Genomic DNA, 14262 nt, shown 5'->3' with positions numbered 1-14262 from the left:
CGTAACTTCTAAATTCTATCATATTGCACCGTTTTTTTCCTGGCAGATGTCTATGCTGAGTTGTTGCCATAATGACATTTTTAAACTTAATAAAGAATAAACAAAAAAAATTAAACTATAACTTTTTACAAATTATTTTTGATACTTTTAGATTTTTTCTCATTTTTACGTTTGCCAATGACGTCATTTAACAGAAAAAAGTTGGAATAACTGTTAATTTAATTCGACTGTTATCATTCAAGAGACCAGAATTTATTTTTTTTCAGATTCTTTGTCTCCAAAAGTAAAAGTTTATTGTTTTCTTAAGACCTAAGTTCTTTTTGGTTGCTTTTTTTATCATTAGCCGCAATGTGATAGCTGAGGCTCTTATTAGCTTTATGGTGTTTTTTATTTCGTCGTCAAGATTTGTGTTAAGATATTTGTTATACCATGCAATTTCAACTGAAATACGTGTGTGTTGTCTGTTTTCATTCTTAGTGGAGCAATTTTTTCTGTTCATTCGCGTGATCGTGACTGACCTCGCTCTCAAAAACGACTTTCCCAAGTTAGTGTGTGTCACTCTAATTCAAGGGCATTTAAGAGCAGCTAATAGAAGCAACAATAAGTTATACAGAGTGTTAAACAAAATATAACATCTTTTTCGAGACTGCAGATCTACGAAGCCGCCGCGGCTATTTTCTGGCAATCAGCCAGGTATGTTTATTCAGTTTGGTTTTTGACCTTTGCATTCGCTCATAGATCTAAATTGAGAATCCAAAATCAGACAAAATTCAAGCAGATATAACCCAAGCGTTATTGTCTGAAAAATTTGACCTCTGCTATCGCTTATAAATCTAAATTGAGAATGCAGATTCAGATCAAATTCAAGCAGAGGTAACGCAAGCTATATAGTCACGAGTTAAGTCACAATTTAAGTACAATAAGTTTCCATGTTATTGGATGATTTTATCAAACTGTTGTTCTTGCAGTTTTTTTTATCAATTTATATAGACGCATATATGCAAAGTTAATGAATAAAAAAAAATCTTATTGAATCTTTTCTCCAATAATTTTGTTGCTAAAATTTGGAAAAGCAAACAAAACCTCACAGAAAATTTTAAAAATTAAAACCACTATACACAAACAGAGAAGTTTGAGTATGGAGCATCAAGGACATCTTTCATCTTAATAATGACATTAAGAGAACACATTCGGAAATTAAGTGAACACATTCGGAAGTGGACACATTCAACTTTGCCTGCTAAGAAAAACGGTTACACTTTTCAGTAAGCTAAATAGTTGGTTACTCTAATTTTGAACCAAATTTTAAAGAAAAAAACAAATGAGTGAAAAAGCAAATAGACAACTGAGAAATTCTCCACGACAGAAACGACAAAAACGGCCAGAACTCGATTTTATGAAAAGTTTCCAGTCATAAAAACCATTGGTTATGAAATCAAATCATCCATAAGCTACCTTTTTTCCACTGCCGAAGTTAATGCGAAGTCATTGTTTTCTTTCTGAGACTGTGACAAAACTACCGAATAAAAATGCCTGAACAAAACTAAATTGTTTGCTAAAATTGTTCTAAATTAAATGATCTCAAACTAATCATTGCCATTAAATATAATTGAGATTTTTATTTGGTTAACTCAGGTCTCGTTATAATTTCAATGCGACCGTTCAGCGTTGGAACTCAGTAACAAAACAGCCTATCAAACAAAAAATGGGAAAATAATTCTAATTTTTAATGAATTCTTTTAGAAGCATATTTTCAATTTCGAAACAAATGGATCTCAATTAATAACCTTTGCCAGAAAGTCGATTTGACAGAAAGTTGATTAATTTACGGGTCGACAAACCATTATTAAAGAGCCATTTTTTTCAAAATCTTCTATTTTTAAACAAAAATTTAGAAACCATTCGTTGTCAAATGGACAGTTTCACAGGTCTCAACTATCACTCTTCAGAAAATCAAAGGGTCTTTCAGGCAAGCAAACTAACTTATATGTCAATTGCAAACAACCAAATTTTGACAAAAAATCAAACATAGACAAAACTGAAAAAAATGTCAAGTTTCGCTACTAATTCAGAGGAAAGATTAGATTCCGTTTTGCCTCCTTTTTGCTTGATAAAGACTTTATAAATGAAGTTGAAGTGCAAGACAGCAATATGACTAAACGGCCAGAGCTAAAAATTTTGTGTACAGTCATCAAAATCCTTAGCTGTGAAATCAAGCCAATAATAAGCTGAGTTTATTCCACTTCTGAAATCAATAAGGACTTTATATCTTCAGACTGTGACAAAAATATAGAAGGGAAACATATATAGTAAAAACTTTCAAATTTTGCTAAAAAATAGTATCGAAGTAATCAATGCCATTAACTTTGAATTGAGAGTTTTTTTGGTGCATATAGACCTCGCCAGAACTTCAATGAGACCTGTAAGTATTAGGACTCAATAGCAAAACAACATAATGAACAGAGATTGGAGAAAAATACGAAGTTCTAAGATGAATTTTGCGTCACAATGAACAAAATCATTGTCAACACCGTTAAAACAATTGCATCACATTTAGCATAGTTCATCAGAATGTCACGAGAAAAAAATTCAAAATAGAAATCAAATGACCGCAGAAAATGAAAAAATTGCTCTAAGAATTGTGAAATATGGATCCAAATCTGTTTAATCCAAAACCGTGATGAGACAAAAAATATCATCGTTAAATCTTCAGGGTTATCAAAATTTTAAATGATGATGATGGTTACAAAATTAAATAAAAATGAAACGAAAATTTTCTTAAAAATGACAAAAATGTGAACAAAATCAGTGTAAGGATTGAAATTTTCACAAAAACATTAAATTTTGATAGCTCCTCGAAAAAGACAAATTTTTGGTAAAGCTTTTTATTTTTACTGACTATGCTTGACTGGCTTTCTAGTGATAACACTCACAACTCTACGATAAATATACGTGTTGTCGGAAGGATGAAAGAGCAAATTTTTGGGGTCTTTTAAAGGAAGCGCAATTTTGTCTTTCTGTCCTAGGTTTAGAACACTGAGTTTTGGGCGTTTTGACGATATCTACCAGCTGGGCTACGACCATGCGGCAGCCTTGTTCCAGCAGTGGGTTAAGGCGAATTATTTGGTTAAACTGTTGGATGACATAACTGTCGATACGGATGAGATGAGGAAATCTCTGGGAACCAACACTGCCAATCTATTCAGAAGATCTTCAAAGGTGATCATCATTGGGAAATTTTAGAGATCATTTCAAAAGCAATGAACACAATTATCAGGCTCTTTAAAACTTGAACGAAACTTTTTACCTGATAATTTGAGCTTTGGTCTTAATAAAACTAATTTATTGCCGTCGTCAGCCTCTCAATGGCTTTTTTACGATTCGTAAACAAAAACTTTTTATTGTATTGGTGCGCTCTCTTTGAAGCGAGTGAATCGGTAAGTTTCTTGTCCTAATGTGAATTTTAGGCTAATTTGGAGTTTTTAATTTTGCGGACTTTTACCCTACACAAGCAATTGTTCGCGCATTTTTCTCCGTTGCTGCTTTCATTGGGGATTGTATAGAAGCTGATTGCTCGAAATATTTATTGAACAGAAAGTGAAAACAAAGTAGTCAGGTCAAATTTCAGAAGAAACCTGAAAAGAAGAGAGGAGAGTGGTTTTCTGTTCATATCGCTTTATTGAGAGAGAGAGAGAGAGAGAGAGAGAGTCGGAAAAGTAGTTGAATAAAAGTATTTGCTGAGCTCGCAAATTTTTGATCACGTGCGGCTTATTCAAAGCAGTTTTTTCGTCTAGAATTCAAGCATTTTAGTCAAAGTGGTTTCTATAAGTTCTCTAAATCAACAAAATTTTGCATGGAGGCATTTTTGACAATCTGAAGGACATATAACAAGATTCAATTTTCAGTTGTATGTTTTTTTGCCTCAATTTCTTTTAGCCTCAGTTTCTTTTAGCCATTTTTGGATTCTTCTTGAATTTTTTTATAGCATTTCTGGAGTTTTGTTGTCGAAATTTGTTGTTTTCACAGTTTGGTTGTCTTTGAACTTGATTTATTTTTATTGAGATTTCTTTTAATTAATGAAAATTGACGTAAACTTGGGCTAATTTTTCCTATATTTGTCTGTTTGTTTTTGCTTATTTCTGATAATTTTGTGATTTTCGCTATTTTTGTTTTATTCCTATTAAGTATTTTCTTTTGGTCTAGGTTTTATCACCAAAATAAATTTCTAGTTTTCAGGTTTTTTGTTCCTCTATTTTATTACTTATTGTTCTATATTTCTGTGCTCAGCAAAGTATTGGATGACTAATCTAGCAGAAGATAATTGAAATTTTTTCCAAATAACGGTTGGTAGTCAGCATTTTAAAATTTTGTAGCGAATTTTACTGAGTATTGTATTTTGATAGTTTCATTTGTCAGCTTCTTTCCCTTTCTTTGGATTTTCTTTTTATGAACCATTTTTAAGATTGGCATTATTTTGTTGCGAACTACTTATAGTACAAGGTCTGTCGCTGATAGTTAGTTTTCCGAGTCGCAATTTGAAGAAGTTTCTTCAGATGCTTCATCAGTTTTCGTCAGTTACTTCTCTCGCTTTAGTTTTCCTGTCGTCGTTTCAAAATCTTTTGTATGTTGAACTAGGATAATCACATTGAGCTATTGAGGTTCATGTTTTTTTTCGTAGTTCGGTTCTCATTTTCTCATGATTTCTAAAGTCAAATTGAAGTGACGATTATGATCACGCCGAAACAAGCGAGTGTTTTGCGGCTTTAAATTTCATCACTCTGATTTTCCAGGGATGTGTGAAAACAGTGTTTGAAATAAAAATTTGTTTTCCCGCTGGCGATATTTTGTTCAATTTTTTACGTTCTTGGTCTTTTTTGCGAGCTTTTTTGTTAGATGGTCCTATTTTGGTGTTTGTCAATGTTGAGTGGTCTTTTGCAAGCCATAATTACCCTCTATGTTCATTTTTGAGTTGTGTTTTGTAATGTAAAATTAAACACCTAATGATAGATACTTTAGTAGTTTATTGCAAAGTTATTTAAAATCTTTTTAGGGCCTGACTAACCAATCAATTTTTAGGGCCTGAAAATGAGTTGATAAATAGTTCGGAGGGAAGGAAATGGTTTTGACAGGAAAATTTTCATTAAATTTTGCAAATTTTTCTAAATTAATTGAAAGTCTTAAGCAATTTTTGAGTTTTTTTATCTTTAAGGCCCAGTTAAACTTTAGTGCTTAAAGATCAGTTACTGAATAGTTGCTAGGGACAAATAATGAGTTTGAAGACATTAATGATACGAACTATAGCGACCGTTGAAAAGTTTGCAATTTTCATTCGCGCAACGTAATGAATACGGTCAAGTTCAAAAGAGCGAAAAAAAAAAACGAAATAAAGAGATAAAACCCTGTCATTAAGTCACAGCATAGTGCATTAGGTTATAAGCTGCATTAAGTGTAATTTTTGAATCCTACTGAAATTGTACACAAAATAGAATCACTATATAACGATACCTGCTTCTGAACGTGATTGCAATTCGTATCTGTGTCAACTGGCTCAATATAGAACAGTTTTCGGCGCTTAGAAAAGTTTTGTAGATTTAGGGATCCTCTTTTTTCTTTCTGTTTCAGTATCTTGAGGTGCGGTAGTTTTCCGCCAATTTGAAGACTATGTCTAAGAAGTTAAATTTGGATGAAGCCACTCCCTTAAAAGTGAAGGGGGCGACAACTCAACTTTTATGTATTATATTTTTTACTGTTGTCAGCAGCAGAATAAGAATAGGCAAATCTATAGAATGAATCAGGAGGGATGATAAAGCTAGTAAACAGTCTCTAAGAAAAACTTTAGCACCAGAAAAGCACTGCATCTTATTAATAGCCGCCCTCATCTTCTCAGCCGGCTATTATTGCGCTCGTATTTTTTTTTACTTCGTCAAACTTTTTTTCGCTTTACCATTTTGCCGCTTTTTCGACATTTTGCGTGAAATCTTTTTGACTTCTCTAGGCTAGTTTCTCTCTTCTCTCATTCTGCTAAAAGTGAATTTGAACATCAGTTGCTAAGCAAAGCAATTCAAAATGAACAGAGTCGGTATAAAAAATTGAAGTCAGAAGTAGAAACGGGATAAACCCATAAAGCCCAATTTTAGATGCCCGCTATTTGAACGTCGTTCCTATAAGTCTTAGTTACCACCTCTAATGCTTATTGGTGTTGATAGTAGCCCCTGTAGCCGCTCTCTAAGAAACAGAAGTATGTTCAACTACGAAATGCCATCAAAATTAATCGAACTTAAAAAATATTTTTGTACAAAAATCTTTTTTTTTTCAATATATTCTATTCGTTCAATCCCAATCATGCTTATTGGAATCAACGGCGGCTATTTTCCGGCAATCTGCCGGGTATGTTTCTATATTAGTAGTATCCCCTCCTCTATGGCCGCTCCCATCGACGCTTCGACAGTGACGAGTTGTCGCAGTGACCGGGATTCAAGAATTCATATAAGTGAGCTTTAAAATAGCACGAAGGTATCTTGGTCCTTATATATGTGGTGGTGGTTGTGCAGGGGTCCTCCTTTTTATCGCTGTTTTTTTGCTATTCTCTTCTTGACATCGTGATAGAAGGTCCTGCTCCTTCATTGCAGGAATAAAACTGGCAAGTTGAAGTTTTTGGAGTCGAAGAGCAAGAATGTGCTATTCGTATTTCCGCTTTAATCTGTTTGTGACTTTTATAGGCGTCTCAATCAACTTTGGGCAACTTTTTGCATATTGATTGAGATTTTTGTTAGAAAAGGTCTCAGAAAATCTGTTTTCTCGTTGTCCAGTTCCTAGGCGAGCATCATCTTCAGTTGTAATTTGGTTCTCAAAGGTTTCGCCCTGCTAAATTTTAAAGATTTGGTTTAACTTCTACATCGTGACAAACTTTGACGAGAAAGTTTTCAACGGAATCATGGATTTAATTATGTCGCAAGGTTGTGTTACTGCTTTTTGGTCAATGTAGAGCTTGGGCAACATTAAACGGATCTCCTTATGCTACCGTAGAAGGAAGCTTGCTGGGTAATTTTACCATTGATACCAGGGCAATTTATTGAATGGATGGCGTCTTCTATACAATATCGAGTGAAATTAAATTCCACTTTGCTTTTTCTTCTTATGAGAAAAACAGTGTTCTACTTCGTTGGCAATTTTGCGTTGAGCAGGCAGTCGCGAGATAGCAATTTTTTCGAACTAATTAAGAATTTTTTGATTGCCCTGAAGCAAGTCTTCAATTTATGGGGCCCTGTTTGTCTATTTTCAACCGATTTTTTTCGGGAGGACTTGAGAAAGGGAATAAATTGGTAAAGCCACTGAGCTCGATGTGTGTTAATCCGATGGTCTTCTTGTCAACTCTTTATCGTTGCGTTTCAGAACAGCCCGATTTATTTTTAATCAATTCGTCCATGCTATTCTTAGCTTAGGTGGAGGTAGAAATCCGCTTCGTTAGCCACATTGGAGTAAAAGATGCCACACTGAAGTTCTTATTTTTACAAAGAAGTGGTTTTTTCAGAACTGGTATTGATTTCAAGCGGATCTCAAGTCTTTGTTGTTATGAGCCACGTCTCAATATGTCTGAATTTCTTACTGACAGCGTGACTTTTGTTTTGTATAATTGGTGACAACAATATGTGTTGATATCTACTACTTTAATTCAAAGAAGACGGTGGTCATAGTTGGCCACTGATCATCATATTCATCACTATTTCAGAGGGACAACATCGATGAGTTCGCACAAGTTGCATCCCGTCTGTCAAGATACCCCTTGTCAGACCACGCATTCTCAACTGGTGACAGCTCTGACATGGGAGAGGAGGATGAGGATGAAAGAGATGAGAGGGAAGTTTTCAACCAACCGAGACAAGACAGTGTGTTTAACAGGCAAATGGAGACACAGGCAATGATTGACGAGGATGTCTCGGAGACGGACCCCACTCGCATTGTGCCTCACAGAGAGATTGAGACCGAGGATTACGAGTTGGAAAATGAGGGGGAAGTTGATGATGCTTTCGAGGACGACAATCTGGAAGCACAGGTCGCGTAATCTTTTTTGAACTCTACTGCGTGATTATTTTAGTTATGATGACATGCTTTTAAGTTGTATCTTTTCGCCTTTTCCAGGACCCCTCTTGCTCCCCACCCCCTAACAGGTAGTCGAAATGTGCGTCGGGTGTGTATAATTTAATGAGCGCATTACTTTTAAATAGCTTTTTTGTGATTGTATATACTTGTACGTGTCACTCTTTTCCGCGTTTAGGCAGAAACCTAATAATTATGCAGAAATGAACGAAATCATAATTCCTAAATAAATGCTTTAAAGACGCCCGGGTTGCTAATTGCGGTTAAAAGCTGTTTCGGAAAAAAAACCACGGAAAATATTCTACTGATTTTTTGGATTGGTTTTCTTTCTAAATGGTTTTGCCAAATTATTCATAGTTCGTTCTAGGTCTAGTTTTCTGTTCAGTCAATGAAATTTCTTTGAGTGGTAGGTCAGGAATTGTCCTGCTATGTTTTATTTCGCGATTTTTGTTACGACCATATGACTTCACAACCACTTCAAATCTACTTTTTGTTCAGTGGTTCATGCAATTTCAACTAAAGTGCGTGCGTGACGTCGTTTTTTGCTCTTAGTGAAACAAGTTTTTGTTCCTTTGCGTGATTAATTTTTTGGTCACACTTGACTTACCTCTCTCACAAAAATGACTTCCCCACTTTGAAATTGAATTTTAATTACTTAATTCAAAGAGTTAAGGTCAGATGGGTGTGTGTCACTCTAAATGAAGGTTGTTAGAGAGCAGCTAATAGAGGCAGCAAAAATTTATACAGCTTTTAAAATCAAAAAATAACATATCAGCCTTCAATGAAAAGACGAATTTTTTTTGGTCTGTCTTCTTTACTGTTTTTTAGACTGCAGATCTACAAAGATTTTGCGGCTATTTTCTGGCAATCTGCCAGCTATGTCTTTTATTTTACGACCCGAAGAGGTGTATTGGTTTTCTTAAGGTTTTTTTTACCGGAAGTACTATTTGTTGTGGCGGCATTATGACCTAATAGTAAAAGTGAGTACAATTGCTGTGTGAACTAACTTTTCTGAGCGAGAGAAGTTTTTGTTCATGCTCTGCGTTCAGTGAATGGCCTTTTGACTTTGAAAAGAGTTTCTGAGAGATTAAGGGGGGATTCTTGTTTTTTAGACTATTATTCTGTTTTATTTCATCGCAGTTTTGAAACGTGTCAATTTTTGCAGTGTATCACTATTTGACACGTTAAGAGTTTTGGACATTGTTTAAATCTATGTTTTTTGCACTGTTACAATGGTGTCCTGTTTTTTTTAATTAATGATTCAAAGCTCAAAATTGTCTCGTTACGACAGCGTTGTAAAGTTTACCAATTTTTTTGATCAAATCTGTTGAAGTAAAATTTTACTTGTTTACGGGAAATGTTTTTCGTTTCGGCTGCAAGTACGGTTTTTGTAAAGTTCTGACGCTTCGAGTCGGTTCCGGAATTCTTCCGGTTATGTTTTATGATCTGTTCACAGGTTTTCATGATGTTTTAAGTCAAATTGGGGTATTGATTTTGGTCACGCCGGAACAGGCAGTGGAGCGAAAAAGCGAGTTTTTTTGCGGCGTGAAATTTTTTTGCTTTAATTTTCAAGTAGAGTGAGAAAACGATGTTTGAATTAAAATTCGTTTTCTCGCTAGTGGTTTTTTGTTCACATGCAACAATTTAACTTTGATGTTCACTGTTTTTTTTTTCGATTTTTTGGATCGGATTTTTTTTTCTGAAAAGTTTTCGTTTTACTTAGGTCACGATTTTCACGTTTGACTCCTGACTGACCTCACTTACTGTTTCAACTGAATGGATTTTAAATAACCTTTGTTACCAAAGTTCATTAGAGTGATTGCTAGCTGACATTGGTATTAAGCTTATTAGGATTCAATTTAGAAGCTGACTTAAGTATAGTTTTAGAAACTAACTTAAACTGCACGCCAAATCAGAACACTTTTTGACACTGAAAAAATAACCAGGAAAATTTCGGACAATTTGTCTTTTTTTCTGTTTCAATCCCAATATGCATCAAGCGCGTCAACGGCGGCTATTTTCCGGCACTCTGCCGGCTATGTTTTGGATTGTGCTGGTGGTCTGTTTTTTTGAAAGATGTTCTCACATTTTTTCGATGACTTTCATTGCAAAATAGGATAAACAGGTAAAGCACTGTGGGCATAAGATTTCATTGGATGCCCTTAGTTGCTTTTGGTAGTTTTTTAAGTGCCTAGTGTTCGGAGGTTGCAGCGATTGAAGTGTTCACTTTTTAAATCTTTGAGTCCAAAGTCGCACTTTTTAATCGCTCTCAATTGAAGTTTGTAGCAATTATAGTAGTCCTGTGGCCTTTTTTATGTGATTTTTTTCGCTTGACCGATTTTTGTCTGGCCCATTTGACCATTGCCCTCATAAACGGGATAAAGGATAACGCTCGGAGGGCATCTCACCTTTCGGCTGATGAGACTTAAATTCACGGTGTGAAGGATGATTCTAAGAGTTTAACACACCTCCCCCCACTTCACCACCCTCTCCGCCACTTCACCCCCCCCCCCCAATGTGTGATGCTTTCTACTGACTCTTTCGAATACTATCAGCTGTTATTCGTAATGACGAGTAACACACCTGTCAGAAGTAATTGAAAAACGCAGAATAACAGGAAGCTTCATTTCCACTTGACGAATAATGTTCATTCAACTAAATTGTGCTCTTAACATTAATTCCGTGTTTTTAGGAGTTGAATCAAGACGGTCGAACATCAGCTGATACCATCAAAAGTCTCACAAGAGGTCAGAACGCGAGGGACAAATTCACACGTGGAAACGCGGGAAGGACTAGATATTTGGGCACAGCTAGAAACCGTTATCACCCCTCATATAACATGAATGAATTAATGCAAAGTGTGAGTTTTGGAGAGGGGAGCCAAAGTCATAGACTACAGAATGAAATGGCCAGAAAGGCGAAAGAGGCCAACAGGATGAAATCTGACAATGCATCAACTACTGATGAAAACTAATCTGATGCTTAATTCGATTTGAATTCAAAATTCTGTCTAGTTTGCAGTTATAACATTAGAGTTAAATGTTAGGTTATACAAAGTTAGCTATGCAAAGTTATAACTTTTCTGTTAATTTTGTTTTCAAAAAGGCACTGCACAGATGACCCGAAGGTCGTGATATCTTATTTTTACCATTATTATTTAATAATTTGTCCAATTTTCAGATGGAGTGTATGAAAAAATTGGATTGAGTTTATAAGGGAAGGCTTTGTTTTAATTGCACTAGTTTCATTTTTAAAAGCAGCGTTATCTCAGCTGGCTCATAAGTTTAAACTGTCTTGTTTAAACTGTCTTTTTGCGGTCATAAGTTTAAACTGTCTTGCAATTCAAAGAATCTCGCTTGCGCACACTTCAAAGCTTTTTGTCAATTTTTGTAACCAAATGGTTACTTGTTGTTGTTGTGATAGCTCAAATCCTCTCTGTTGACGTGTCCAGATTTAGAAACTTTGGCACAATCAATACAGCGGCTTTCTCCATAAATCTTCTACTGTCAGCGGAGTTGGATGAGCTGAACAATTGAATAAATGCTGAATGTCATGATTGGATGTCTGACAGTTTGGGCACATGTTTCGCATTTCATGATTTATTCTAGACATGTAATTGTTCAATAAGGGGCTATACCCCGAATTTGTTACTTTAACCATTTCCTTCACAACTCTCGTGTGCTTTTTAATAGCCGCACAGAGATACCTGGGGCTATTATTGGCCTTCTCGTGGTTTTTAAATTTCGTCGTCAAGATTTTTGTTACGACCATAAGACGTCACAGCCACTTTTTGTTCGCGTTTTTCAACAAAAGCGTGCGTGACGTCTTTATGATCTATTCTCATATTTTCATGATTTTTGAATTCAAATTGGAGTATTGACTTTGGTCACGCCGAACAACGGAGCGGAGCGAAGAAGCGAGTGCTTTTGCGGCGTGAATTTTTTTCGCTCTAATTTTAAAGTAGAGTGAGAAAACGCTGTTTGAGCAAAATTTCGCTTTCTCACGAGTGATTTTTTTGTTCACATGCGGCAATTTCACTTTGATTTTTGCTTTTATATCGATTTTTTTGATTGGATTTTTTTCTAAATGGCTTTCCTGATCCATTCATAGTTCATTCTAGACCTAGTTTTTTCGTTTGAACCGAAGTTCCATTTCTCGCTAGTGAGTTTTTGTTCACATGGGGCATTTTGACTTTTTTTCTGGTTTTTTTAAATTTTTGATCTGATATTTATAGAAATGGTTTCCGCAATTCAATCATAGTCCGGTTTAGGTCCAGATTTTTGTACGTTAAGACTTGTCCTGCCATGTTTTTACTTCGTCAAATAAAATTTTTTTGCTTTACCTTAGTTAACAGCTTATTCAACTTTTTGCATGAATCTTTTTGACTTCTCTAGGTTAGTTTCACTCTCAACTCCTTCTGTTAAAAGTGTTTTTAGACAGCTGTTGCTTGGCGAAACAATTCAAAATGAACAGAGTCAGTATCGAAAAAAATAAATCAAACAGAAACGGTTGGAGCCCGAAAAACCCAATTTTTGATGACCCTTACTCGAAATTTGTTCTTAGTTACCATCTCTCATGCTTATTGGTATTAATACTAGCCCCCTTGTGGTCTCAGTACGAAATAAGAGTACGTTCAGCTTCAAAGTGACATCAAAATAGTTTGCACTTTCAGATTGTTTTCTGGAAAATCATTTTTTCACTAGTTTTTCTCTTTTTTCAGTCCCATCATTTTATGTGAATCAACGGCGGCTATTTTCCGGCAATCTGCCGCTCCGGAAAAATCGGCAATGTTTTATCTCACAGGCTGCTCTTCATCGCTCGGGGAGATACTTTGTGTTGTAGACACATTTGATGGTTTGGGTTTCTTGGATTGAAATTGCCTATGATAAAATGGGTTGCCAACATTTCGCTTCGTACTTTCAATGGATTAACTTTGGACTCAGAATATAGGTAATTCTCATTCTTCATTTTACGCAACAGTTGAAACTCTTAATGCTCAGCGCTCAACTCTTCACTTTCTCCCAGTATTGCTAACTTGATGGTGCCAGACGGGACCTCCATACTCCATTACGCTGCGGCACGCTGCCTTGTTTGTAGTAGTTAACAGATTCATCTTGTGGCCCCATGACGCCCTAGCCAAGGATTTAATTTTTTAAAGACTTTTCGTGGCTCTATCAGCCACAATTGACACATTATGAGTAAAGGAGAAACTACTCTCAAACTTAATTACGAGGACCTTAGTTTTTTTCTCACGAGGCAATACGCTCCTTTTGATTCTGAATTGGGGATGATCGTTAACATACTTCTTAAATAGTGCTATGAGGGTAACCGTTGATTTGTCGGACAACACTTGCAGCTGGCGATTTTCAAGGAATGAAATAACTTCTGGTACAAAATCATTTGTCTGCCTAACTGTCTTCTTATAGTCAGGATTTTGCCCATAGATCGATATGCCGTCTGCATATATGATCATCTGAAGGTTACTGTTACAAGGAGAATTGGACAGCTTTGCTCTGCAATAACTGAAGATATTAGGCGGTAAAACTCTCTTTTGCTGAACCCCAAATCTCACTTTTCAGAACTTTGAATTCACATTACGAAAACTAACAGATGACTGCCAGCCATGCAGAGGTGCCGCAACCCCGCAAACAATTCCTGTATCAGGCGAGCTATCAATAAGATTATAAAGCAGATTTTTTGTTTCACCATATCAAAAGCTTTTGATAGGTCCAGCTCTAATATAGTTGTTCTGTTTGCTGGTATTTTCTCCTTAAACTCACTGGCTTTATGTTGACTGAGTTTGTTCAGGGCAGTTACTGTGGAATGATGTTTCGTGAACCAATGTTGAAAAATAGGGCTATCACAGTGTTCATGAATTGACAGCAGCAAAAGTTTCACGATTATTTTAATTGCGGGGCAAAGTAAAGATACTGATCTGTATAACTACGCCGCATTAAGGCGTTACCGGGTTTCATTAAACGGATGATCTTCGAGGGTTTACATTTGCTTGGTTTTTTATATTCAACTTGCGAGATATTAAATCTTTCGGTGATGTTTTTACGACCATAACTGCGCCGATTTTTCAGGTGCAGGCTAAACGTCGTCTAGTCCCTTGGCTTTGCTTTTCCTGTGGTTATCTATTGCCTCTAATGTATTTGACGTCAG

The 14262-nt window shown here is 35.8% G+C and overlaps 1 protein-coding gene across 7 annotated transcripts in view; it reads left to right on the top strand.

Moving 5' to 3' along the window:
• Positions 1–11186, top strand: part of LOC142343213 (patatin-like phospholipase domain-containing protein 7) — a 189956-nt gene extending 178770 nt beyond the window's left edge. For all 7 annotated transcript variants that reach the window (XM_075394961.1, XM_075394958.1, XM_075394962.1 and 4 more), the window contains 3 exons: positions 3027–3219; positions 7730–8053; positions 10790–11186. In XM_075394961.1, the coding sequence (XP_075251076.1) occupies positions 3027–3219; positions 7730–8053; positions 10790–11071 (799 nt within the window). In that variant the 3' untranslated portion in view covers positions 11072–11186. The remainder of the gene's footprint in view (positions 1–3026; positions 3220–7729; positions 8054–10789) is intronic.
• Positions 11187–14262: the final 3076 nt, after the last annotated feature.

This window comes from Convolutriloba macropyga, chromosome 7, assembly GCF_964194025.1.
Source record: "Convolutriloba macropyga chromosome 7, txConMacr16.3, whole genome shotgun sequence".
Lineage (NCBI taxonomy): Eukaryota > Metazoa > Xenacoelomorpha > Acoela > Convolutidae > Convolutriloba > Convolutriloba macropyga.
The sequence above is the reverse complement of the archived record's forward strand: the minus strand, read 5'-3'. Positions and strand labels throughout refer to the sequence as shown.